The 27,888-nt window shown below is 43.8% G+C and overlaps 2 protein-coding genes across 6 annotated transcripts; one reads left to right on the top strand and one right to left on the bottom strand.

Annotated features, from left to right (window-relative positions):
* The first annotated feature begins 49 nt into the window (after nucleotides 1–49).
* On the top strand, nucleotides 50–23,040 carry CPT2 (carnitine palmitoyltransferase 2). 5 transcript variants are annotated; one of them, XM_081056785.1, is made up of 6 exons: nucleotides 50–340; nucleotides 10,078–10,158; nucleotides 11,655–11,761; nucleotides 15,677–16,981; nucleotides 18,174–18,366; nucleotides 21,547–23,040. In XM_081056785.1, the coding sequence occupies exons 1-6, from the start codon at nucleotides 189–191 to the stop codon at nucleotides 21,566–21,568; spliced, it is 1,860 nt and encodes a 619-aa protein (XP_080912911.1). In that variant the 5' UTR covers nucleotides 50–188; the 3' UTR covers nucleotides 21,569–23,040. The 5 variants fall into 5 exon arrangements, 4 of the variants coding, with proteins under 4 accessions (XP_080912911.1, XP_080912913.1, XP_080912912.1 ...); XR_013993827.1 differs by lacking the exon at nucleotides 21,547–23,040 and adding an exon at nucleotides 20,686–20,987 and having other exon boundaries at nucleotides 53–340; nucleotides 18,174–19,097; XM_081056787.1 differs by lacking the exon at nucleotides 21,547–23,040 and adding an exon at nucleotides 20,686–20,987 and having other exon boundaries at nucleotides 64–340.
* On the bottom strand, nucleotides 20,309–27,888 carry CZIB (CXXC motif containing zinc binding protein). Its single transcript, XM_081056789.1, has 8 exons — nucleotides 27,789–27,888; nucleotides 27,493–27,576; nucleotides 26,336–26,392; nucleotides 25,894–25,975; nucleotides 25,651–25,682; nucleotides 24,222–24,299; nucleotides 23,280–23,345; nucleotides 20,309–22,362 (listed from the first exon to the last, which is right to left on the bottom strand). Exons 1-8 carry the CDS (start codon nucleotides 27,792–27,794, stop codon nucleotides 22,285–22,287), a joined length of 483 nt encoding a protein of 160 aa, XP_080912915.1. The 5' UTR covers nucleotides 27,795–27,888; the 3' UTR covers nucleotides 20,309–22,284.

The following is a 27,888-nucleotide window of genomic DNA, read 5'->3' as shown; positions in this document are numbered from 1 at the left end:
GGCCCGCGGGGGGTTGTGGGCCGGCCCTTCCGTGGGCGGGGCTGGCGGGCCGGAAATGGCTCTGCGGCGCGACGCGAACTGGGAGGGAGTTCCTGACGCGGCGTCAGGGCTCCCTGAGGGCCGTGGCTCGGGTTTACACGCTAAAAGTCCGTGTTCCCGGCGTCCTGCCGCCGCAGCCTCCCGGGAGGATGGTGGCCCGCCTGCTGCTGCGCGCCTGGCCCCGGGGCCCTGCCGTTGGCCCAGGAGCACCCCGTCGGCCCCTCAGCGCCGGCTCCGGGCCGGGCCAGTACCTGCAGCGCAGCATCGTGCCCACTATGCACTTCCAGGACAGCCTGCCCAGGTGAGCCCGGCCTGCCGGTCCCCGCCGCCCACCGCCAGCCCAGGATCGGTCCCAACCTCACTCCAGTCGCGACTCTTCTACTGAGCCCGCTCCTGCCCCCACACCCCTACCTGGGACGCTGCCCCGGTCTGAAGTCCTGTCACTTTCAGAATCTCCTGGCACAGGAACCTCAGAAGGCGCAAATTCTCTTCCAGAACGCCCCAGTGCTCTCTCAGATTCAACATCTTGAACCCTTCTTAACAAACTCTCCAACAATTCCATTTGCACCAGATACCCTAAGAGTCTCGCACATTTTCCCCTGAAAACTATCCACCCTGCATACAGTATCTCCACCACCACTGTAACCCCTCCAGTTAGGGTGCCCCCTGAAGTGCTTTCACGACTGCCCCACATTCGTGCCCAGAATATGGACAGGCCGATTCCTGACACGTGAGTTACCCTCCCTCAGCTTCTCCCGACACTCCACCGTCTTCCCCTGCTCCTCAAGCCTCTGCCCGCTCCCCATGCCAACAGCACTGTCCTTTTAGCGCCCCACCCGCCAGTCTCCCGGGCACACTCAGTGTTCACCTCGCCTTCCCCCAGTCCTCCGCTTTCCTGCTCCCGGCTTCATCTGGAAACCTTTCACCCCACCAACCCTTCCTCAACAGCCCCCCTAAAATATCCTCCCTAGCCCACATCACCCCCTGCAACTTCAGCGCACCCTCACCGCGTTCTAGATGCCACCCGCAGGGCCCGCCCCAATTCTGTCTGTTCCTCCGCACCGTAGGCTGGCTGCCCCCAACGTCTAAAGCACTTCACCTGGAATCTGCTTCCCCTGTGAAAACAGTCCCAGCCAGTCTTCGTCTCCCCTTCCCTCACCCAGTATTTTCCTTAATTCGGCTTCCAGTTTTCCCAGCCTTTGAACTCCCAGCCTTCATCTGAGCTGCCCGATCGCCTTTCTCCAATGTTAGAAATTTCCCCAAATTCGCCCCCTAAAACTAGACTACCTTCTCTGCTCACCAGCTACTTCCTGGTGCGACGTTCCAAATGCGTCTCCAAGATTCTGCTCCCTTTTCTCTCCAAACTGCCATTAGAGACCTCCCAGTCCAGGGGCTGGAGGCCAGCGCTCCCTACTCTATGAATAGAACAAGATTCCATCACAGGCATCACCCCCAACTATTAAGTTGCTGTTTTTCTCCAGATCCAGGCCCCCCTGAACCCACTGTCATCACTGCCCACCCCCCACCGTCTCGGGAAGATTATCCAAAGTGATACTTGAGAAATTAGAATGCAGACATCTAAAACAAATTAAAATGAGATTGTCCAGCCCACTGTTTAAATTTGGCAGGAGGAAGGGAGAGAGGAAGAAAAAGTATCTTGTGCCTGTGGGATAAGCCTTGGACTTGCCTCCTCCTTGATGGCCTGTGTGTGGGGGAAAGGTGAGAATGACAGAACCTGCCTTCCCTTGCCAAGCCCAGCGGCCTGTATGTGGGGGAAAGGTGAGAACGACAGAACCTGCCTTTACTTGCCAAGCCCGGCAGGCAGATGGCCTTTGACTTTCTGCCAGGCCTAGGTTCCACCCAGGTTTAAGATCAGAGGGATTTTCTCCATTTTAGAATTGGGAAGCTGGGAAGGATATTCAAGATCATTTCCTCCAACACACAGCAAAAAATCTGTAGGAATCTGAAGCTACAGACCATAGCACTGAGTCATCATCCATGTATAACCTTAAACAAGGACTACCCCTCCCCCCAGGCCTCCATTACCTCAGCTATAAAGTGTAAAGTGGGAGTTAGATAAAATGAGATTCCCTTTATCGCTGACATCCTAGACTGGTAAAATGTGTTATCTTTGACACTGATTTTGATGTCACACTTGGTGAAAAGCCTTGGTTCTGAAGTCTGGTAGAATTTAGCTTCAGAGTTTGGATCTTACACTCTGTAACTTCAGGCAATTCAGTTAAATTCTTTGAGCTACAGTTCTTACCTGTAAGGTAGGAATGGAACTAACTCATACTTCATTGAGCCATTGTGAGGGCAACGTGAGATAAGATGCCAAAAATAGGGAACTATCCTAATTAGTTGGCAAGGGGAAGGACTAGTCCCTTTGTATCAGGTGGTCCAACTGGATATCCCTTTCTCCCTCCCTCCCTCTTCCCGTTCCTAGCATATCACTGCTACCTATTGACCAAGTAGCCTTGGATTCACTTTTTTTTTTTAAAGATTTTTATTAAAATAGTATAACCAACATACAATATTATATTAGTTTCAGGTGTACACAATAATCATTCAACATTTATATACCTAAAGAAGTGATCACAATGATAAGTCCCACAACCATCTGATACTGTATCATGCTATCACAATACTATTGATTATTTTCCCTATGCTGTACATGACAAGGTATAACTTGTTTTATACCTGGAAATTTGAACCTCTTATTTCCCTTCGCCTCCTCCCCTTTTTAAATTTTTCAATTACAGTTGACATTCAATATTATATTAGTTTTAGGTGTACAGCATAGTGATTAGACATTTATATAATTTAAGAAGTAATCCCCCTGACTAGTTTGGTACCCACCTAGCACTATAGATAGTTTTTACCGTATTATTGACTGTATTCCCCATGCTTTACATCCCCATGACTATTGTAACTACCAATTTGTACTTAATGCTTTCACCCTTTTTACCCTGTCCTCCAACCTCCTGCCATCTGTCACCCCAACAAATCTAGTACCCTTCTGACACCATACATAGTTATTAAAATATTGACTGTATTCCTTATGTTATACCCTACATCCTCACTACTACTTTGTAACAACCAATTTGTACTCTTAATCTCTTCCCTTTTTTCACCAACCCACAAACTCCCCTCCCGTCCAGCAACCATGAAAATGTTCTCTGTTTGTTTCTATCTTGTTTGCTTGTTTATTTTGTTATCAGTTGCATCTGTCTTTCTCTGTCTGACACTCAACTCAGCACCATACTCTCCAGGTCCATCCATGCCACTGCAGATTTCAAGATCACATTCCCTTCCATGGCTGAGCAATATTCCATTGTATATATGTACCACCTCCTCTTTATCCCTTCTTCAAACGATGGACACCTAGGCTACCTCCACATTTTGGCCCTTGTAAATAATGCTGCACTGAACATATGCACACCTCCCCTCAAAGGAGCAAGTAGCATTTTGACTTTCTTCAGATAAATACCCTGAAGTGGGATTACTGGGTCCGTCTCTGTCTCTTGTTATAGTCTTTGTTTTAAAGTTTATTTTGTCTGGTATAAGTATTGCTACCCCAGCTTTGGGTTTTCATTTCCATTTTCATGAAGTTTCTTTTTCCATCCCTTTATTTTCAATCTGTGTGTGTCTTTCAATCCTAAGTGAGTCGCTTATAGGCAACATATGTAAGGGTCTTGTTTACTTATCCATTCAGCCACCTGTCTTTTGATTGGAGTATTAAATCCATTTATATTAAAAGTAATTATTGATAGATATGTAGTTATTACCATTATTCATATGTTTGATCTTTTTTTCTTTTTTCTTTTTTTGTCTTAGAGAAGTCCTTCTAAGACTCCTTGTAATTCTGGTTTGGTATTGAACTCCTTTAGCTTTTTCTTGTCTGGGAAACTCTTTATCTGTCCTTCAGTTCTAAGTGATAGTTTTGTTGTGTAGAGTAATATTGGTTGTAGGTCCTTGCCTTTCATCACTTTGAATATTTCATGCCAATCTCGTCTGGCTGCAAAGTTTCTGTTGAGAAATTGACTGACAGTCTTATGGGACTTACCATGTAGGTAATTAACTACTTTTCTCTTGCTGCTTTTAACATTCTCTCTTTGACTTTAACCTTTGGCATTTTAATTATGATGTGTCTTGGTGTGGGCCTCTTTGGGTTCACCTTATTTGGGCCACTCTGTGCTTCCTGGGTTGGTGTATTTATTTCCTTTGCCAGGTCAGGGAAGTTTTCCATCATTATTTCTTCAAATAGGTTTTCAATTCTTTGCTGTCTCTCTTCTTCTGATACCCCTATGATGTGAATGTTCGTGTACATGATGTTGTCCCAGATGTTGCCCCTTAAAATATCCTTATTTTTTTGGATTCTTTTTTCTTTTTGTTGTTCTGATTGGGTGTTTTCTGTAACCTTATCTTCTAAATTGCTGGTTTGATCCTCTGCTTCCTGTAATCTGTTGATTCCCTCTAATCTAGTCTTCATTTCAGTTATTGTATTCTTTATTTCTGACTGGTTCTTTTTTACGTTTTCTATCCCTATTTTTATGTTTCCTATCTCTTTGAAGTTCTCTGTGAGATCGTTGAGCATCATTATAACCAGTGTTTTGAACTCTGCATCTGGTAGATGGCCTGTCTCCATTTTGTTTAGTTCTTTTTCTGGAGCTTTGTTCTGTTTTGTTTGTTTGTTTGTTTTATTTGGGACATGTTTCTTTGTCTTCCCATTTTGGCTGCCTCTCTGTGTTTGTTTCTATGTATTGGGTAGGACTACTGTGCCTCTCAGTCTTAGTAGAGTGACCTTATGTAGTAGGTGTGCTGTGGGACTTGGTGGTGCAGTCTTCCTGGTCACCTGAGCCGGGTACTCCAGGTGAGTTACTTGTGTGAGTTGTGTGTGCCCTCCTATTGTAGTTGAGCCTTGGTTGCTGTTTGCACTTTAGTGGGAGAGATTGACCCTTGGGCTGATTGGTTGTAAGGACTGGCTGTAAATATAATGGAGGAGTTGTTGTGCCAGGTCTGACCCTGTGGAGCGGGATTTGCTTTAGCAGGGCTCTGGTGCCTACCTAGTCAGCCCTTTGGGTGTGTCATTCCCAGAGGCAGCCAGATGATGCTCTGGCTGGGTCCAAAGCTGGCCATGGGGTGTGCCAGCCCCAGAGCCTCCTGGAAAGGGCCCTACCAAAAGCCAAGTTCAACTACAGCCTGTACTCTTCCCAGGGCCACCTGGCATGAGCCACAGAGCAATCCACAGATGGCTGCTGACCGTGCTGGGTTGGAGGTGCCTCGACAGGCCAAGTTGCATACCACGGCTGGCTGTCACTAGTGCGAAGCTTAGGACTGCTCAGCCAAAGGTACGGATACACCAAAGCCAGAAGCTGCTTGTTGGGTTTTGTGAACCTGTGAGAAATTTTAGTAAAGTCCACAGCATGAGCCAAGACAAGCCATTTATTCGGAAAAGCCACTGGAAATGGCTTGGGTGGGCCCAAAAGTTGGATGTGGTGGTGTCTCAGGGAATCAGGGCGAATGAATGGTTTAGCCAGGTTGATGGATACTCAGATATGGTGGCCACCGCCTTGTGTCTGCACACTGGGAGAGGGGAGGGCCTAACAGAGAAACAGTGGCTTCCCCCAGCTCCTCCGTCAGGGGAAAGCTGCCCCTCCAGCCCATGTCCTGAAGCAGACACTTCAGTTGCTCCCTGTATGTCCCTGGCTCCCATTGGAGCTCAGAGTGAGTGAGTCCACCAGTAAGTCTGTGTGTGGGCCCTTTAAAAGGACCATCTGGGAGTGCAGCCGCCCTCCGTCTTACTCAGCCACAATCTGTGCTGGTTTTCACAGCCAGAAGTTATGGGGATTTCTTTCCCCAGCACTGCGACCCTGGGCTGGGGAGCCTGGTTTGGGTCTGGGACCCCTCGCTCTTCAGGAGATATCCCTCCTGATTTTGAATGGTCACATGCAGGTGTGGGACCAGCCTGTTCCATGTCTCTGCCCCTCCTACCAGTCTCTAGGTGGCTTCTTCTGTATGTGCTCTGTGGTAGGGCTTCGGTTCAGCTAGACTTCAGATGATTTTCAATGCAGGTTGTTCTGTTGTTTTGTTGTAATTTTGATATGGTCACGATAGGAGCTAAGCACAGCCTTTATTTACTCTGCCATCTTGACTGGATCTGGACTCACTTTTTTCTAGGAACCTTTGCACTGTCATTTGCTTGTTTTTTAGATGTTTTGTGTTTTTTCTTTGTTCTTTATTGGTGTGGTCAAATATACATAACAAAATTTACCATTTTAACAATTTTAAGGTATACAGTTCCATTAGGTGTTATTTTTGAAGGGCTATATTTATATACAGTGAGCAGTTAACCTTAGAATATAAAACTGGAAGTCGTGAGAAGACAAAGTTATGGATCACCCTTACCTACTCATGGATTTAGAGACCAATCAGTCATGGTGAGGAGCTTACCAAATAGCAGTGGGTGAGGAGGGGATTTGACAGGTAAACAGTTTAGGTATAATGTGGTTAAGTGGAAAGCCCCATTTCATGGTGTTAAGATCATGAGACAGGAGTTTGACAGATGTGATTTTTAATCCACTTCTTACTTGCTGCATGGCTGTGAGCAAGTCATCTAACCTAAAAAGTGGGATTGGTAAAACTGTCTTTGTCTCAAGATTGCTAGAATGAAATACTTTGATATAAAGCACTTAGTATAAAGTCTTACAATAGTAAGTACTCAGTAGATAAAAATTCTTTCTGCAAGAGCACAGCTAAAAAGCCTTGTTTTTACGCAATATAGTTATCTTTGTGATAAACTAATCCTGGATGTCAGGACAATTTATCTGAAGGACATGCTTTTGGGGTCCAGAACATTACTGTTTCTACCTGTTATTCTCCATATCTTGGTAACTCTGACCTCACCTGGTTCCCATTTGAATTCTAGAGAACCTACCCATTGTATCTTGAACGCCAGTTATCATAAAGTGATTAGGGATTAAAAGAAAAACAAAGTCATATCATTGACGTTTATTGTGGATCAACTATGTCTAAAATGGTACCCGATACATATTTTTTAAAGACATAATGGATTCCTCCCCCACCAACCACACACACTTCAGCCCAGTTCTAATAACTTAGGGCCCAAATGGTGATTCTGTCCTTTGGGCTGGGCCCACAATAAGTTCCTCCAAATTTCTAAACATATCATGCATTTTCAGCCGTCTGTCCTTCCCTCGTTCCTCTGACTTGGTGATCTTCAAATCCACTCAATGTCACCTCCTTTGTGAAGCTTCCCTTACTCACTGAGGCACTGTCACGCCCACCTCCACACTCACACAACACAATAGTTGTTTTTAACACATCCTATATATGTAGCAAATGTTTGTTTAAGGCGGTTATAGTACTTGTGAATATCTACTGAGTACTTACTATGTGCTAGACTTTGTACTAAGTGCTTTATGGCAGGGTATTTAATTTTAACAAGCCTGAGAGAAAGGTGTAATCATCCTCATATTTAGGTTAGATGACTTGCTCACACAGCCTTGCATCTACTAACTCACCCCTACTCATTAGCAGTCACACCCCATGCCCCCTCCCACTCCTGGTAACCACTAATCTACCTTCTGAAAAGTGACTTGTTTAAAATTTGAATTCAGGTTTGTCGGGCTTCAAAGCTCATGCTTTTCCAGAATACCACATTGTCCTGAAACAAAGAATAAATCCGCAGTTGGCAGGATCATACTCCCTTATACTCAATTTTCTCCCTCAGTACCTACTTGGAGCAGCCTATGTATGTGTCAGAGCAGAGACACTGACTGACAGAGGATACAGTCAGACGAGGGCACAGGAACCAGTCTTGAGAAAACATGCACGTTTAGGGCAAGAGGACATAATGAGGAAAAAGAGACTTAGAAGATGATGTCAAAACCAACAAGGCTGGAGGAGAGAATTTCTAATTCTGTTTTCTACATCCTTTAAGGATCTCACAGCCTGCAGTCTGATGGGGGAAAGAGGCATAAATACATTAAATACCACTAAATGCGATAGAGAAGAACGCAGCGTCCTGGCATGGGTAGGGGGTTAAGGGAAGGAGCAATCAACTAATTCATTCGACATACATTTAGTAAGTACCTATTCTGTGCTGGCCCTTCGGCCAGTGGAGGTTAGAGGTTTCAGAGGAAGAACCTAATGAGCAGTGAGTGTCCCTCTCTGTACATCACCATAGTCATGAGCCACCTGTGCATTTCCTCCCAGCTCCACATTCCGTGACTTCATGTTGATAGCTTGAAATGGGCCTAGAGAGAGAGTTACAGAAATTGAAAAATGGTACTAATCAGGGCTTTATCTGATGGTTATCAACATTTTTTTTTTCCCCAACAGTATTTCTTAAAAGAAAGGACCTTTAATGACGCCCCATCCCCCATCCAGAAAAGGGGGAACAGTCTCAGAATTAAGGACAGACTTCTAAATTAACCAAATTTAGCGTTGTGAAAAGCTTACTGTACTGTTCCTGGTTTTTCATTTCACTGTGAACCAATAACTTTATAACTGTGGCCATCGTCTCCAAGTATTAGATAATGCAGTGACGTGGGCTATATTGCTGTTTGGCTTTTACATTGAAAGCATTTTATATAAGACAAAAATAGAGACCTGGTAAGTTTGGCATAGTTATCTTTTCTATTTTATAGAAAACAGGTGGTTTTGTGTCCATGATAAAAATTTTTATACAGAATCTATACTGCCTAATTGTAATGCCATTGAGAAAATTCAGCTTCTACTGTATTAATAAGTAAAATATAAATCATCACTCTGAAAACTTACTTTACCCCATTGAAGTAAGTTCAGGCTAGACTTAATACTCCAAAAGCTTTTTAATAGGCACTGTTTTTACAAAACTGCCATTGCCTCTAATTTTGAATTTTGTTTAAAAAGAAGGTAAATTTCCATTAATGTCCCTACTGTGTCAAAACCAAGTCTTGAGAAAAGTGAGTGGCTAACTTTGTAATGATGAGGTAGTTGAGGTAATGTTTGAGTTTTCTGTGTAAGCCCGAGTGTAAGTGGGTCTACGGTGTTAAAGTATTATGAATGGTTCCTCAGTGCAGCCTAAGTTCATAAAGGCTATAAATAAGTCACATTTTACACATCATGTTTTGGATAAACATGCATTGAAAATAAACAGAAGAGCCACAGTATGTCTTATAGTAAGGTTTGTAACTACATTTTATAGATAACTTTCCATTGTTCCTAAATGCCTGCTATTTTTAGATATTTTGACTGTATCAGTGTTAATTTTGAGTTGGCAGACGTAGCCTAACAAGCTCCAAATAAGTTTTGGTACTAGGGGATATATCTTTTAATAAAATTATTGACATGAAAAACAGTACACCTCACCATACCGTCCCATGTGTTTCCATTTCACTGTGGCCTAGTAACTTCATCACTGTAGCCATCACTGGGGCTGTACTGGTAGGTAATAATGAGTAAGTAAGCACACGGTAAGAGCTGGTTCTTCCTCAGAGGATTCCTCATGGCTGGGCGTGGCTTGATGGTTGACCCCATATTTGGCTGGCCCTTGGACTTTTGTATGAATCTCTGATGTAAAATGCACAAGAAAATTAAAAAATAGAACTTTTTTTCCTTTCTTTCTTTTTTTTTAAAAATATCTTGGGGGAGGAAAATGCAGTTGTTCAAACTAAGGGTAGAATTCGATTCAGTGTCAATACAGAATTAGCACAGGTATTATAATTGTGACCAGGAAACAGGAAGGCTTCAGGCAGCTTCGGCTTCCCCATTTTGAATCTGTTAGTATATTTACTAATTTAACTTATGAAATTCATCATTAATACATTAAAAAGTTATTTTACTTAAAAATATAGTTATCATTGATACGTATATTAGTAAATCCATAAATTCTGATTTGTCAGTGGCTTCCCGTTGTTAATTTTTTTGGATGGAAATTATCCAGTAATCAGTTTATTAGTTTGGGTTGTGAAGCTAATTAACTTGTTCCACATATTGTCTCTCTTACTTACATTGACCTTGCTTTCTCCTCAGGCTACCTATTCCCAAACTTGAAGACACCATTAGGAGATACCTCAGTGCACAGAAGCCTCTCTTAGATGATGAGCAGTTCAGGTAAATGCTGAGAACTTGAATGACCATAGTTGGGTGGTTTAGGAGGCTGACAGGTAGTGGTAGATCTGTGATTTGATTGGGTCTCCAGGCACCTGGAACCTAGTCTCTACATTTGTAAATTCAGGAAATAGATTTTCATCCATGAAGGGCTGACCAAGTCTCTCTAACTATACTCAGTAGGCTATGGTTTATCAGCCAGAATGCCAAATTTGTACTGTACCTTGGCAGGTGTACCTGGCAGGTTAGCTGGTGCTTGTCATTTGCAGAAGGCGTGTGCTCTTGGTAGGGAGGTCCATTGAGGAGAGTATATGGCAGACCAGAAGTTTGCTTGCTGAGCACGTGTACTGGGTTGGATAGTGTGCTCCCAAAATCCGTGCTCTTTTTAGAACCTCAGTATGTGACCTTATTTAGAAATAAGGTAGTTACAGATGTAATTAGTTATGATGGATGGGAGTAGGATGGGTCCTTAATCTAATGTGACTGGTGTCCTTACAAGAAGAGGAGACACAGAGACAGCCATGTGATGATGGGGCAGAGATTGGAGGGAGTACATCAACAAGCCAAGGAATGCCCAGGATAACTGGCAACACCAAAAGCTAAGAGAAAGGCATGGGCTAGATTCCTCCCTAGGGTTTTCAGAGAGAATATGGTCCTGTCAACACCTTGATTTTGTACTTCTAGTCTCCAGAACTGTGAGAGAATAAATTTATGTTGGTTTAAGTCATCCAGTTTGTGATACTTTGTTATGGCAGTCCTAGGAAACTAATACAGCATGGAATTAGAAAATAATGCAGCATATTGTCAAAAAGTGCATTGCATTAAGCTCTTATATCCTAGTGTAGTACCCTTTTTCCGTAATGGGAATTTTTTGTGCAGATAACTGGCATTGTCATTAGAATCACAGAGTCCTTCACTGGACAGTCAGGGAAAAACATAGATGAATTGTTTATAATCTGGTCTTCTGCTTGTAAATATTCCTTATTAGTCACTTGAAGCTTCTCCTGATATGGTAATAATTTAATAGCTACAAGTTATTAAGTATTATGTTTCAAACTATCCTAAATCCTTAGCTCTATAAATGTGTTTTAATCTTTTAAGGTGGTGTATTACCTCTATTTTACACATAAGGAAACTAAGACTCAAATCGAGTAACTTGTCCAAAGTCACACAGTTTGAAAGGGACAGAGCTGGAATTCCAACTTGGCTCTTTTTGACTCCAAAGCTTACATTCTTTTTCCACGCCAACTTGCCTCTGAGGTGACAAATTATTTTATAAGATGTTGATTGATCTTCCTAGTCAGTCATCTGAAGACGATATCCTAGATTTATCCATTTTAGATTGACTCCCATTCTGATAAGAGGTACTTTCTGATCTCAATCCCAGGTTTTAGGGATATAATGGTGGGAACTCAAAGCTCTGTGTACAAGTTTTTGGCCATGAATCTAAAAATCATTTTCTGCCCTGATTTGATTCTGTCTTTTCTTGAACATTTCAGGAAAACAGAACAATTTTGCAAGAGTTTTGAAAACGGGATTGGAAAAGAACTGCATGAGCAGCTGGTTGCTCGGGACAAGCAGAATAAACATACGAGCTACATTTCAGGTAAGAAGGCTGGGCTGTGGGCGTAATTTTTCCCAGAGCCCTCCATAATGGAAAGTAAGGCATCTCTCACCTGTTTTGTTCTCAAAAGTGGTTTTGATGGGACAAGCATTGAAGTAATGTCTCATCTTCTCTTCCTGAGGTAAACATTAAGGCTGAGTGAGTTCCTCCTCCACTAGGGTGTTGACTGGAGTCCATGCTTGAGTAGTGGCTTGCTTCCTCTGAAAGCAGCATCAAGACAGAACCTAATTGTTGCTTCTGTCTGAAAAGGATGCAGGATTAAGTCCCATGTCTTGTGTATATCATTCTAGATCCTTCACAGTCTGGCCTGACTGCCCTTTCCAGCTTTATTTCTTACCATTCTCCCTGACACCCTTCATGCTTCAACAAAACTCAATGACTCATTGTTCCTTCAATCCATGAGTCTTTCATTCTTCTGTGTTCTTATCCATATTGTTTTCACTGCCATTTTTTACCTGGAAAATTCTTCCTTTAAGATCCAGAGGCAGAGGGGTGTGGAATGGGTGAAGGGGGTCGAAAGGTACAAACTTCCAGTTATAAAATAAATAAGTTATGGGGATGTAATATATATTGGGGTGACTATAGTTAATAATACTGTATTGTATGTTTGAAAGTTTCTAAGAGTATAGATCTTAAAAATTCTCATAAGAAAAATAAATTTTGTAACTATATATGGTGATAGATGTTTAGAGTTATTGTGGTGATCATTTCACAATATTACAATATACAAATATGGAATCATTGTACACTTGAAACTAATATAACGTTTTATGCCAATTACATACTCAATGAAAAAAAAGAAAAGAAAAAAGACCCAGGTAGCATGAATTTTGAATGAAACCTTTCGGTCCTTCTCCCTCTCATTTAGAGTTGGTTGTTTCCACCTCTGTTCCCACAACACATCGTTCAATTTAATTTATATTTTTTATCAGGTTATACATGCACACAGTTTAAAGAATCAAATAGTTCTGTCAGGCTTGTTAGGAAAAACAGCAAATTCTTGACCCTTCCCTAATTTCCTTCTTTTCACTTTCAGCTGCTATCTAATTCTTTTGATATATATCCTCATTCTCTAAATTACATACTTGTATTGCTGCATCTTAACCTTTTTAGTTTTAGGCATTATCTATTGACAGCTCACTACAGATCATGCACATTTCCTATCCCCTCATTTTCACAGTGTAGTTATTTGTAATTTTGGTTAACTCAGTATTTAGTGTTAACACTATTATGATCATGTAAATGTTGTCGTCAGCTGAGTTGTGTAGCGCATTGGGATTGTTTTTCCTTTCCCATATGAAATTTTTGTTTTCCCTGAAGTTAAGAATTATTTTATACTTGCTTATGTTTAGCTTTCTGTCTCCTTAATAGTTTATCTGGTGATTTTTTTTTTTTTTTAAGTTTTCATCTTTCTTCTTAGCCTGTCTCCCAGTTACTTTTTCCTGTTTATTTTGCCCTCTTTCTTCACATGCTTCATAGTCCTTCTTTCTTGTCTTGGATATGAATGAGATCTTAAAAAGCTGTTGGAAGCTTTGTGGACGAAGGTGGGGTTTGTTGGTCACAGCTTCACCAATGTGATCTGGCTAAATCATTTCCTTGCGTGTCGCTAATGTTAGTGTCTGTGGGTTAGTCTCCCAGGAAAGGCTTTTCCAGTAAACTGCCAAAAGGTGTTTTCCTGGTCTAGTGTTGTAGGAGTGGGATAAGGGAAAAAGGCTTGAGATCTCAAGCGTTATTTCTGTCCCCTAATTTTACTTTCTCCAGGGAATAAAACTTAAATCTGCTACTAGAGTGGGAGGATATGTGGAGGTGGGAGTAAGGGTCTAATTAAATAGTCTTTTTCAACCACATCTATCTAGGCTGCCAATTCCTGAGCCTTCTGGGGGTTCTGGTGTGTAAATCATATTATTTCTTGGCTTCCTCTGCTGCCAGCTTAGGGTTGGCTTTCTTGAGCCTGTTTTAGTCATTACCAGATACCTCAATGTTTTTTGTTTGTTTGTTTGTTTTTTGGGGGGAAGGGGAATAGGACTTTTTTGGGGAACAGTGTGTACTTCCAGGACTTTTTTCCAAGTCAAGTTGTTGTCCTTTCAGTCTTAATTGTGGAGGTTGCCGTTCAGCTTCAAGTTGTTGTCCTTTCAGTCTTAGTTGTGGAGGGTGCAGCTCAGCTCCAGGTCCAGTTGCCCGTTGCTAGTTGCAGGGGGCGCAGCCCACCATCCCTTGCAGGAGTTGAACCAGCAACCTTGTGGTTGAGAGGATATGCTCCAACCAACTGAGCCATCCAGGAGCTCAGTGGCAGCTCAGCTCAAGGTGCCGTGTTCAATCTTAGTTGCAGGGGACGCTGCCCACCATCCCTTGCAGGACTTGAGAAGTTGAACTGGCGACCTTGTGGTTGAGAGCCCACTGGCCCATGTGGGAATCGAACTGGCAGCCTTCGGAGTTAGGAGCCTGGAGCTCTAACCGTCTGAGCCACCGGGCCGGCTTCTCAATGTTTTTCAACTTCCGATATTCACTCTTTTTCTCTTTTCCCCTTTGTCATTCTCTTTGCCTTATTGGTTTATGTATCTTTAAAATTCTTACGGAAGGCATCAGAGGCATAAATTCATCTCTTTGTTTTCATCAAATATGTCTTACCCTCCCCCATACTTTTATTCTCTTACTATTTTAGTGCATTGTATTATGTTTTACTCTGTCTCCTGCAGCAGAGTTCTTCCAAATCAAAGTCTGTGTCTGCTCCTGTCTGTATCCCCTGGACCAGGGCCTGGCACAGCGCTGATTCTCAAGGAATAAATGGACCAACAAATGAATAGTAGATGAATTTGTGTCCATTAATCCTTTCTCCCATGCTTTACATGTGAAAATTATTTCTCCTAATGGAAGACAGTCCTCCATAATTTGTATAGTTCATCCACGCTTGCTAATTCTGGCAGGAACCACACTTGAAGACATATTTTCTGATAAAACACTGCTTCTGGAATTTTTACAAGCAAAACCCACAGGAATGCAGAGGGCTAGTTTGAGTGGTCCGCATGCACAGATAGTTATTTCTAACTGCTTTATGAGCATTTCCTAAAAGAGGGAGTACACAAATGTGCATAGTACATGGTACATCCCCATATTAGGGAGACAGTCAAGTATGAATGTTGTCCCTGAAGGGAGACAAAGCAAGAGAAACCTAAGGAGATGGGATGAGAATGAACAACTATTATGTTTTAGCATGAATGCAAGTGAGGTATTATTGTATTTTATTCCTTTAAGAGTCAAGAAAGGAAACATAATGAAGAAGAAAAGGCAATTAATAAACATTAGGGAAATGCAAATCAAAACCACAATGATGGTTACCCACCAGAATGGCTCCAACCAAAAAGACAGACAATAACAATAATAAATGTTGCCGAGGATGTGGAGAAATTGGAATCCTCATGCACTGCTGGTGGTAATGGTGCAGCCACATTGGAAAACACCCTAGTAGTTCCTCAAAAGGTTAAACATAGACTTACCACATGACCTAGCAATTCCACTCCTAGCTATATCCCCAAGAGAATTGAGAACATATGTCCACATCCATATAAAACTTGTACATACCAGCATTATTCATAATAGCCAAAAAGTGGAAGCAACCCAAATGTTCATCAACTCATGAATGAATAAACAAAACGTGGTATACATATATAGTGGAACATTATTCAGCAATAAAAAGGAATGAAGAACTGATACATGCTACAGCATGGATGAACCACAAAAACATTATTGTTAATTGACAGAAGCCAGTTGCAAAAGACCACATTGTATAATCCTGTTTATATAACATGAATTTTTGCAGAGCAAAAATACAGTCAGGAAATTCCACCCTCTGGAGGTTGATGCCATTTCTTCTGCATTTATGTTATTTTTATATTTTAGGCCCCTGGTTTGATATGTACTTAACTGCTCGAGACTCCGTTGTCCTGAACTTTAATCCATTTATGGCATTCAATCCTGATCCAAAGTCTGAATATAATGACCAGCTCACCCGAGCGACCAACATGACTGTTTCTGCCATCCGGTTTCTGAAGACACTCCGGGCTGGCCTTTTGGAGCCAGAAGTGTTTCACTTGAACCCTGCCAAAAGTGACACTGATACCTTCAAGAGACTCATACGCTTTGTGCCTTCCTCTCTGTCTTGGTATGGTGCCTACTTGGTCAATGCATATCCCCTGGATATGTCCCAGTATTTTCGCCTTTTCAATTCAACTCGTTTGCCTAGGCCCAGTCAGGATGAACTTTTCACTGATGATAAGGCCAGACACCTCCTGGTCCTAAGAAAAGGACACTTCTATGTCTTTGATGTCCTGGATCAAGATGGGAGCATTGTGAGCGCCTCTGAAATTCAGGCTCATCTGAAGTACATTCTCTCAGACAATAGCCCTGCCCCCGAGTTTCCACTGGCATATCTGACCAGTGAGAACCGAGATGTCTGGGCAGAGCTCAGGCAGAAGCTGGTGAGTGGGGGCAACGAGGAGGCCCTGCGGAAAGTAGACTCTGCTGTGTTCTGTCTCTGCCTAGATGACTTCCCCATTAAGGACCTTGTCCACTTGTCCCACAACATGCTGCACGGTGACGGCACAAACCGCTGGTTTGATAAATCCTTTAACCTCATTATAGCCAAGGATGGCACTGCTGCTGTCCACTTTGAGCATGCTTGGGGCGATGGCGTTGCAGTACTCAGGTTTTTCAATGAAGTATTCAAAGACAGCACTCAGGCCCCTGCCATCACTCCACAGAGCCAGCCGGCCAGCACTGACTCTTCTGCTGCTGTGCAGAAACTCAACTTCAAGCTGAACGATGCCTTAAAGACTGGCATCAGTGCTGCGAAGGAAAAGTTTGATGCCACCATGAAAACCCTCACCATTGACTTTATCCAGTTTCAGAGAGGAGGCAAAGAATTCTTGAAGAAGCAGAAGCTGAGCCCAGACTCGGTGGCCCAGCTGGCCTTCCAGATGGCCTTTCTGCGGCAGTATGGGGGGACTGTGGCCACCTATGAGTCCTGCAGCACTGCAGCATTCAAGCACGGCCGCACCGAGACCATCCGCCCTGCCTCCGTCTTCACAAAGAGGTGCTCCGAGGCCTTTGTCAGAGAGCCCTCCAAGCACAGTGCTGGGGAGCTTCAGCAGATGATAGCCGAGTGCTCCAAATACCACAACCAGCTGACCAAAGAAGCAGCAATGGGTGAGATGGGGTGGGGAGCGGGCCCTTGGGTCTCATTGCCCCCAGCACAAGGGGAAGCCTCGGTAATATTCTACTCACATCTGATTTCCACCCCATCACTAGGTTTAATCCATCTGCCCAGGTGATGATTTTTTTTCTGCTTAATAGTCTGAACAGCCAGACGAGCCACTAGTGATCAGAATGTTCTCTCCTAAACAGGGATGGGAAAATGCATCTAATTTATCCTCATTGAAGGTCACTTTCAGTTGTGACACACGATTCTTTATTATTTATTAGTCATCAGACTGTTTTGACAATTTAGGCTTTCTAAGCCTGCAGCCCCTCTTACTTCACCTCAGATGCAGTGTGTTGGCTCCCTGTATATAGGCCATCTCAGAAGCTCTTCCCAAATCTAAGTGTCATTCTTCTTTGCCTCTTTGTGGTAAAATTCAAGACCTGGAAAGGACCTGGAGGGTCACATAGTCCAATCCTTTCATGTAGCCAAAGTCCTGGAACTGAAAGGGACCTCCAAGACATTCTGGTCTCATCCTTCCCTATTTTATAGGTGGGCAGCTGAGGCCACTGTCCCAGGGTTACACAGCAAATTAGCAGTAAAGCTGAGATTAGAACCCTTTCCATTTCATTCCACTGACTCAATGTTGTCATTTACACTTGACTTGGACTTTGGGTTTTATCTTAGTGTTTGAGTCCATAGCTCTCTTCACTTACTTTTCTTGACTACCGTGTTTCCCTGAAAATAAGACCTAGCCAGACCATCAGCTCTAGTGCGTCTTTTGGAGCAAAAATTAAGAAACTGGAGTTTCTTCAGTGTCTTAAGACCCGGTCTTATGCAAGTCCGGGTCTTATATTAATTTTTGCTCCAAAAAGCGCAGTAGAGCTGATGGTCCAGCTAGGTCTTATTTTTTGGGAAACACCGTATTTGACTAAACTGATTTAGTTTCAGACTTTTAAAAACCATGCTTTCATTTTAGGCTCATTTTCACTTTAACCGTTGACAGCTTTTTAAAGGAAATATTCTAGAATGAACTGCTCCAGAGGTTAATGAGCTGGAGGTGTGCATGCAGAGGTAGACAGTCCCTTCTTCCATTCTTAAGGATGCTGTAAAGGGGACTCCTCCATGGGTGGGGGGTTTTACTAAGGTCCCTTTCAGTTCTGAGATTCTGAGACTCTGGCTTTTCCTTTTGTCTGACAGGCCAGGGCTTTGACCGACACTTATTTGCTCTGCGATACCTGGCGGCGGCCAGAGGGATTGTCCTGCCTGAGCTGTTCCTGGACCCTGCATATGGGCAGATAAACCACAACATCCTGTCCACGAGCACACTGAGCAGCCCGGCAGTGAACGTCGGTGGCTTTGCCCCTGTGGTCCCTAATGGCTTTGGCATCGGGTACGCTGTTCATGACAACTGGATAGGGTGCAATGTCTCCTCCTACCCAGGCCGCAATGCCCGGGAGTTTCTCCAGTGTGTGGAGAAGGCCTTAGAAGACATGTTTGATGCCATAGAAGGCAAATCTATCAAAACTTAGCTTCTGGTCGGGTTAAAAGCCTCCATTGCTTCATTGACACGAAAATTGAGGCCTGTGTAGCTAATAGGTGCTATTCTGTGATTAATGCAACTAATCACGAGGTGCCTGATCACTGGGCTGTAAAGCTTGAGCTTTAAGTTCATGGTTTTAAAACCACATATAATTTCTGAGTGGGACTAGATCACGGCTAATGTGACATTTCAATTTTAAGGGCATTTGATCAGGAAGTGGGATTTGGAAAAATAACTCAGGTGTATTTATTGTTGAGGCAGAAAATAAAATTGTCGCTTGGAGATAGTTCCTCTTTTTTTTTTTACCTAATTTTCTAATCCCCACAAAGAACTTTCCAACAGTAAGTTCAGGTAACAGTAAGTTCCCATTTGACTCCTGGCTCTTCTCGTGATCGTGGGAAATGCTGTTTCATCCTCTATAAACTTGGCTCTCCTGGGACATCTTCTTAAAAATCCTCATTTTTCTAAGAAGTAAACTGCAGATGCCTGATTCTAATAGTCCTGCTGCAATCAAGGTTATTCTCATGGATGTAGGGAGTGCCATTTTACTATTCTTCCAGCCAAATGAAGATTTATAATTGGTGTGTATTTGTTTTTAGTTGAATCTCGTGCTAATTATAGGCTAATGTAGAAGCAGTTACTGTACATTTTGCATTTGAAACTTCTCCATTGAGTGATGTGAACACAGTTTTACAATTTACTGTTAGAACACTGCTGTAACATGAAAGGGTATTTTTTGAAAAAGGTTTTTAATTTTACCTGCATTCCTCGTGGCTTGCCCATCGAGTTACTGGACAACTGTTATTTTGGTTTGAGCCAGTTGCCAAGCATTTCCAATACATTGTCTCATTTCCTTATAGGTCATATAAACATGCCTGCCTATCTTCTTAGCTGATTCCACCCATCCTTCACTCAGTAATTGTTTAATGAATACCCAACGGGTACCAGGTTCTCTGTACTCCATGTTTGATCAGAGACATTTGATGGCTACCAGTGCACATAAAAACATAATGCTGTTCTGGTTCACGAAGCCGTGATCAGGAATACCTGAACTCCTGGTTTCACCACATCCTCACTTTATGACCACAGGCAAGTTTTTTTTGCCTCTCTGGTCTGTGAGTTCCTCTTCGTAAAATGAGGATAATTTCTAGAACATGGTGATGTAATAAGGATTAGCTGTAACCATTATAGCATGTTCATCCACTCTTCGTCTTCCACTTCTAGTAGCTGTCCCCACTTCTAGTAGCTGTGACTTCTATTAATTGGACAGGAGACTGCTGTCCTGGAGTGTGGAGCAGGGCTCAGACATGCCATCACCATTTTGACTCATCTCATGGAGTAACAATGTCAGAGCTAAAGTGCCCTTATTTTTAGACGAAAAAAATGGGATCCTGAGAGGAAAAGTACTTGCCTAGGATTTACAGTGAGCCAAGCAGTGGGCCCAGGGCTCTTCTACCCCAACACACTGTTGCACCAAAGCACTCAAGATAGCTAACTTTGGAATAGGCTTGTGTGCAGAGTGAAACAGGATCCCAATTTTATTGCACAAAGTTAAACAATTGCCTCAGCACCATTCAACAAGTTAATCATTTTCCCACTGATCTGCACCATCACCTGTCTTAACCAGTTTTCATACACACGAGTTTGTCTACTGCCCCACTGGCCCATTAGTATCACAGTGCCAAAACCATGCTGGCTTCATTGTCACTGCTTTGTGAATCGTGATAGCTGGTAGAGGAAGTCTCCCATCTGTCGTATCATACAGATTTCAGAATCGAGTTAAAAAAAGTTGACATTTCAAGTTTTATAAATATTTAATGATCGTCTTTATAATATCAAGTCTTCCTATCCATTACTAACAGTGCAGATTTCCATTTACTTAGGCTTTTAACACCTTTCAGTAGTTTAATAATGTTCTCTATTAAGGGCATAAATCTCTTTGATAGGTTTAATTTCTAGTTACTTTTGGGTGCATATTTTTGTTGCTATTTTAAATGGTACTTCCTTGAATTATATTTTACATGTTGCCAGTGTACTGAAATGCATTTGATTGCTGTATAGTGATCTTAAATCCAGCACTTTATGCTTTTGCATTTTCTAAGTGGAAAATCATCTCTGAAAAATGGTTTCTTTTAAATCCTTTCACCTTACTTTTTATTGTCTTTCCAGTGTGGGACCCTAAAGCACAATGAGTGATTGATGGTATCCTCTCCTCCCCCTCATCTTGAATACTTCCAACATCTCATCTGCTCTAGGTTTTCTGTAGATTTCCTTTAGGAAGTGAGGGTAGTTCCTTTCTATTCCTAGTTTGCTAAGTTTTTTTGGTTGTTTTTGCTGTTAAATGGTTATTGAATTTTGCTGAATACTTTTTCTGCATCTGTTGACATAATCTACTTTTTCCTTTAATGTTAATCATTATTTGGGTTTCTCTACCTCCTGAAAATAATTTAAAATACAACATTGAGGACCTTTTAGTGTTTATCTGTGAGCTTAATACACACCAGCTGGTAAAGAGAGTAAAAACCAGAAAGGCTGCTTACCCAGCCTGACGCTTCCACTTGCTTTCAGGCTGGGCAGTGGATTAGACCCAGTGGGTGGACCTGCTGGCTGAGGGAGGGGCAAAGAAGCCCTGTTTTGTCAGGTGCAAAAAACAGGTCCCGGGGCCAGGAACACAGGGGACTTGAGGAAACACGAGGGTACAGGGTAGGTACTTCTTCATCACCCTCGGACACAGCCACCTTTACTGGAAACCAGGATCCCCTTCCTTGTGCCCCACATTCAGCATGAAGGTGAGCAGACCCTTTCCCAGTGAGCAATTCAGAAAATGGTATCTTCCAAAGAATTCCAGACTTGAGCAGAACACTGGAGAAATAAGGTCTCTCTTAACAGGTTTTCCAGATGGTAGGTTCACCAGTGTGAAGGCATGAGCACGCCCTCACGACCTAACTGCACTGAACAACTCTGTCCACTGTACGGGATCTTCAGACCCAGGGAACCAGGCCCATGACTGTTGTCTTCACATCTCCACAGAGCTGTCGGGGGCAGAATATGAAGTGTGATCACAAAGGGGACAAACCAGGACCAGCAGGAGCCACAGGGAGCTGACAGCCTAAGAATTTTCAGCCTGACTTCCCTGATGCGAGGAGGCTGCCCCATCACAGCAGTGAGCAAAGACCGAATGACCCTCTGGTCAGTGTTTTATAGAGCAGATTCGTGCCAGAACTGGACTGCTGACCTCTCCAGTTCCTTCTGGCCCTGGAATATAAAGTGACACCAGCTAACAGAGATGCCTGCATTTACTGGAGAGCCAAGCTGGTCAAAGCAGTGTTTTGGCTTAGGACTATTTGGTTCATGGCGTCATTCCATAGGCTCAGCTGCACTTTGTACCACTGGCTTTGACACCTTTGCTCCTCTGGTTCACTTAAGAACTGGAGAGCCCTCACAAGCTGTGTGCTCCTACATATTTTGCAAATTGGATCAAGTGTAAGAGTCTATACTGTGGGAAGGTGTCAGGAAGCAGTAAGACCTCCAACATGAATTCTTTGTGGAGGGAGTGGCTGCTACCTGACTGCCCTCATGCACAAGTACAGCACAAACTGGGGCTTTATTGGTGGGGCTTGGGAAGCTGTGACAGAGCCCAGCATGCAGACTGAGGGCTTGGAGAGCTGCCAGGAAACGAGGGCTGAGGGGATGAGCCTCAGTGGGCTCTGCTGCTTGGGGCACATTGTCCCTTCTCAGTTTTTGGAGGCAACTGTGCATGAAGAGGGTTCAGCACTTCACAAACTGGTGGGTAACCTCGTAGATTCCTACAGACTCCTGAGCCTTTTCGTCATAGTCAGTCCAGTCCTATGAAAGAAAAACAAATAGCAGTGTTAGCTTCATGAGGCAGCTTGGGACTTAAACGGCTCAGTTCAGGCTCTGACTCAGATACTCGCGAACACGTATGACCCAGAACAGAGCCATACTGCTCAGGTCTGAATTCCAGCCCTTCTAGCTTTGATTTTGGGCAAGTCACTTAACCATTCTGATCCTCAGTATTGTCTTCTATTTAAAAAAAAAAAGGGGGGGGGCGGGGACAATAATAGACTTCATATTGAATTTTGAAAGAATCAAATGAGGTAACACATGTAAAAGTACTGAGCATAGTCCAGGCACATATAAAAGCTCAATAAATTCCAGTTACTGTTATTATTAGGTGCTATGCAAATTGAAGTTTCTGTCCTTCCTTTCTTTGGAGCCTGAACACAAGGCTTCCTACTGCAAGGCAGTAACATGTCTAATAATACAGTCGATTCTTGTTGTTTGTGGGAATGTTCTACAAAGTCACCACAGACACTGAATTAGTGAATATTGAATCACTGCTCCCCCAAAAAATACAAGGTTAATAAGTTCCTGGGAGCCTCAGGTCACATTTTTTTTCAATTGATCAATACATAGCCTTGTTTCTTGTATATTTCTGTTTAAAAACACCTTTTTAATATATTGTTGATTCATTAAAATTGAACTCACAGCCAACAGCACTATTAACTCCTGCCTAAACAAAGCTTATCTAACATGTATTTTCTCCAGTAGGCACATCCCAGCCTTCCTGCCGGTGGAACACTAGATAGCACTTTAGCGTGAAGGGTCATCTTAAACACCAAAATCACCAACAAAAAGCACAAAGATACAGAGTCAGCTTTCCATTGGTGAGCCTTGTTCACCAAAAAGGTCATTTCCACCAGGTGCCGTACAACACCCCGCAAGGCCCCCAAGTGCCGTACCTTCTCCTGCAGATTAATGTCACTGAAGACTGTCCCTGATTCTACACCCTCAGCAGCAAACCCAGCCTGCAGGTGACAAGAAGGCAGCAGTTAGTCTGAGGGAAAAGAGGTATGTGAGGCCTGGCTGGGGAACTGGCTTTTCTCATACCTTTTGGAAGGGAGGACAGACATGCAGTGTGGGCAGCTGTTCTGCAATAACTGCTGAGCTTCCAGAGCCTGGCAGTTGCCCTGGGACTAGAGTGGTTCTCTAAATTAGAGTCCTGGACCAGAAGGCAGGACATGTGGGGTAAACGCTTTCACTACCCCTGACTGAAAGACCCTGGACATGTCACCTCCTCCACCCCCGGACCTTAGTTTTCTTATTTATGAAATGGGGATGACAAGACTACCTCTTCTGCCTACCTCACTTATTGTGAGGTGTAAATGCTGTACCTCAAATGAAAATTTGAGAAAACTCAAATGAAAATTCTAAAGCTGAAAAACAGTAACTGAAATCAAGAATTCAATGGATGTGTTTAACAGCAAATTAGATATGGCTGAAGAAAGAATTAGCTGACATTTTAATCAGAAGCAAACATCCAGACTGAAGCATGGGAGAAAACAGGATGAAATATAGAAGTGGGATGAGCACTGATCTGGAGTCAGATAGACCTGGGTGCAAATACAGTTCTGTTGCTTACTAACCCTGGGCAAGTTGCAAAATCTCTGAAGTTCTTTCCTCATCTGCAAAGTAGGATGAATAACTTCACAGTGTCACTGTGAGGACTAAATATGGTAACATAAAAGTGACCAGTATGGTGCCCAACATATGGTAGGCACTTAATAATTATTATTGAAAAAAATAACTCCTAGTCCGTGGTCTCTGTAGGAAGCAAAGTTCTGTTGTCACTTTCTATATGCACCCTCTCCAAAGGTATAGGTCCCCTAGGAAGACATACATACCTGGGGCTGGAAATCAACTGGTTCAAGGCCCCGGCACTCAAACTCTACTACTGTCTTGAACTTCTCATTGTCTTCAGCCTAGAAAGAAAGTATGTTGAGGAGGTGGGCCCAGCGGGGCCCTCAGGATGACCCCATTGCCCTTCCCCTCCCGGCAAGCAGGCCCTTACTGCCCTGTGAGCCCAGAATGGGACTCAGGAGCAATGCATCCTCTTCTGGAAGAAGCTGCCTTGGGCACCTGCTCCCCATGAGACCATACTCTTTGCAGAACAGAGAGTATGGATTCTGGGGTTAGCCTGCCTCGACGCGAGGCAGAGATCTAACTCTCTTCCCCTCTGGGCTGTCAAATGAAGCTGTGGAAACTGTAACAGGCTTACTGTGACACTATGAAATACGTGTAAAGTCCCCAGCAGGGAACCCAACACTATGCTCAATAAAAGGTAAATAAAATGATCAACATCACAGATATGAACAAGAACGTTAAGCTACAAGGTCTCCAGATCATCCAAGTGGCCCAGTATACTTAGCTGCAGCCCTTTGCTAACCATCTGCCATGCTGTTAAGACAGGGGGCTGACTTAAAGCTTTGAAATGGGATTTCAAAAATCCCATTTGGACACTTCTGAAAGGGGTGGTGTAGCCAGGAAATTCATGCCTACCTGACCCATCGGTCAGAGACCCCAAGCGCCACACCCACACGTTCACTCTCATTCTGTCATTCACTGTAAAACGATGTCCTGCACACCACCCACGTGCCTGGCACTGATGAAGCACTTCTCTGTTGGCCCTGTTTGCTACTCTGTCTCTTCCACTAGATTATGATTTACTTGAGAGCAGATTCTCATTTCTCTCTAACTTCTGGACAAAGCTGAGAATCTGGCATAAATCAGACATTTTTCAAAAATACCAAAGAAGGAATGGATGAATATACAAGTTAACTGCCCTTCTTTAAACAAACAGACCCAAAGCAAATACACTCTCCTTCATCTTTGGAATTAACGTTATACAATAATGTATAACTGCACAATAACATGGACAACATCAAGGATGGGATGTACCATTCAAAGGACTATCCCATCCATGGTTTCAGAGAAGGCTCACTAGTTCCTCCTAAGATGCAGATGAGGCAAGTGCTCCCAGGGATGGAAACTGAGTGGCCCGGTTGGATCGGAGGTCCCCTGAGCTCCCACAGCCCAGTATTTAGAAAAAGGCACTGCAATAGCCTGTTTATGAGTCTTTTCCCTACCAAACACTCAGTGTATGGTGACTACATGACTGCTAGATGAGTCAGTGAATGAATGAACAAATAAGCGCATGAATGAATGTCATATGGCAGGTCACTGTGGAGCAACTGTAACTGGTAAAACCCAGGCGTCCTGGCTCCTAGCTTAGATTTAATCCCAGAATGCTTGCCACTATAGCAGGCAACTTACATTGTAAGATTTGATGGTGCTGCTCAAAATCTCTGAAACATAAAATAGAAGACATAAAAAAGTTGACTTGAGTCCATTCCTAGGCCCCACCCCAGCTCCCCAGCTGTGGCTCTGGGAGAGTCTGCTGCAGAAGCTTAAGTATCTCAGGCCTGGATCCACCCACAGGTAACACGGGCCTGCTTTGGTCTGGTGCCAGGAAGCTAGGGGCTACGCTGACGGAGCTCAGCATTCAGTCTGACCTACCGATGGAGTTTTCCCTTGCGCACAGCTTGCACTTCTGGACCATGGAGGCACTGCCACGGCCTCCCTTCAGTGCCACACTGTCCTAGCAAGGGGTAAACAGAACCTCTAGTCACTTATCAATTAGACATAGCATCCTGAAGAGATCCAGTCCCACCATTTGTTATCCAGTTGAGGAGACCAAGACCCAGCGAGGGTGAGGGACTTGCTAGGACAAGAATACTGGGAAAGCTTCTTGAGACGGAGGAAAAGGGCTTCCCCTTGATTTTGAACTCTGCCTCACACCCCAAAGAAGCCTGTTCCCGGTGTTGATCACACTAATGCCTGCCCTCCCAAACCACAAAAAGCAAGATCCAAAGACCACAGAGATTAGGGCCGCAGGTTCCCCATATCTCTACCCAGAGAAGTACATGTGTGTGGGTATAGTGGTGGGGCGAGCAGTTACCATTAGCCGAATGTACTGCCACTTGTCTGAAATCTCACCACAGTTGCCACATTTCATCTTGGGGAGGAAAAGAGTATTAGTAAAGTAATTAGCTCAGTTGGGCAGACGCTGGGGAAAGAGCAAGAAGGCAGGCTCATAACCTACCTTCCTGTCAGTAATTTCACTTCAGCCCCACCAAGAACATAACCAGACTTATCCCTGGGCAAAGAACAGGCCAACGCGTTTCTCATGTTGGCATCCAACCCTACTCTAAGAACTGCCCAGTGCAGCTGGGAACTCAAGGCTCCTGGGTACAGAAATGACCTCAACAGGCCGCACCACCCAGTTTGCTGGTTAGGAGCTTCCTCTGCGTTCCTACAGGCCCTCTATGTCCCTGGTATAAGTATTTAATATTACTCTCTTGTTACTCTATTTCTCTGCCTCCACTAGACTCTGTGCTTTCTGAAACGAAAGAACATCAATTTCCCAAATCAGCTCTGGCACTTGGGCTTCAAAATACATAGAAATAAACGTAGTCAGATGGCTTCCTGAAAGAGAGAAAGCATTTGCCAGGTATTGCAGGATGCTGGGATTTACATTAAGAGGAAAACAGAGCAAAAGCTCTGGGATCTGGGAGAGTGAAAGGCTTCAAACTGTTCGGTAAGAACGGGAGCTCTTGACCGTGTACTAGAGTACCAGATTTACCGGTATGGGGTGGGGACCTTAAGGGTGGAGCCGTGCACAAAATTAAACAATTTCACAATAAATCCTAATGAACAAATAAACCAGAAGGTGAAATTATTCTCCTTACTAAGTACTCAAAAAATCCCTTCAAGTAGCCTTTAGTATTTGTTTACATACTATGAAATATTTAAGGGACAAAAAAAAATACAAAAGGAATTCCAAGACATTGCCAATTAAGGACTAATCAGTAAACTTTAAAAAGCAAACGTAAAATTCTACTTTAATAAATGACATTTAATGGTAAAACAATTCTCATCTTGTTGGAGATAAGCTCCTGTTGAACACCGGAATCAGGTTGGGGACCCCTCCCAGGCTCCGCCCCTGGCGTCCCGCCCTCTTCCCGAGACGCGCCCCCTCCCGGAACCTCGAAGCGCTTACAGCCTCTCCATGCTCCTCCCTTCTCCCCGTCAAGGGCCCCACCCCACCAATCGCACCTTTAGGTACCACCGGAAGTCCTCCCCCACAGGCCGGAGGTTAGTGACGTTCTCCAGCGTGGCTTTGAGCTGCAGCGCGATTTTCTGAGGAGAGGGAGGGACTGAGGCTGCATCAACCGCGCATGCGCAGCCCCACGCCTACTTCCCCCCCGTCCCAGTCCCGGGGTGAGTGTTGCTTCTCCGCTACTGCTCGGCGCGAACCCACTCCCCTCATTCTTTCCTGGCGCGAGCTCCCTCCTACTAGGTCCTCGCCACTGCCCCGTCCCTGTCCCAGCGGCTGTTCGCCCCCGTCTCACCCCCATAGTGGCCGGGCTGCGGTCACTACTTTCCGGCCCGTCGTCAACGACAGGCGCTGCCTGCGCACCCTCTGTGCGAGCCTCGAGCTTGCGTCGGGCG

This window comes from Rhinolophus hipposideros, assembly GCF_964194185.1.
Source record: "Rhinolophus hipposideros genome assembly, chromosome: 8".
Lineage (NCBI taxonomy): Eukaryota > Metazoa > Chordata > Mammalia > Chiroptera > Rhinolophidae > Rhinolophus > Rhinolophus hipposideros.
This window is presented reverse-complemented; position numbering and strand designations above follow the sequence as displayed.

What these genes read in the sequence shown, in the direction of transcription:
- CPT2 (XM_081056788.1), top strand. Translation starts at nt 189, where the DNA reads ATGGTGGCCCGCCTGCTGCTGCGCGCCTGGCCCCGGGGCCCTGCCGTT. An exon ending in TTCCAGGACAGCCTGCCCAG is followed by an intron (nt 341 to 10,077) that starts GTGAGCCCGGCC and finishes CTTTCTCCTCAG; the next exon opens with GCTACCTATTCCCAAACTTG. An exon ending in TTAGATGATGAGCAGTTCAG is followed by an intron (nt 10,159 to 11,654) that starts GTAAATGCTGAG and finishes TGAACATTTCAG; the next exon opens with GAAAACAGAACAATTTTGCA.
- CZIB (XM_081056789.1), bottom strand. An exon ending in ACTTCCGGTGGTACCTAAAG is followed by an intron (nt 26,393 to 27,492) that starts GTGCGATTGGTG and finishes TTCCTCCCCAAG; the next exon opens with ATGAAATGTGGCAACTGTGG. An exon ending in ACATTAATCTGCAGGAGAAG is followed by an intron (nt 22,363 to 23,279) that starts GTACGGCACTTG and finishes TTTCTTTCATAG; the next exon opens with GACTGGACTGACTATGACGA.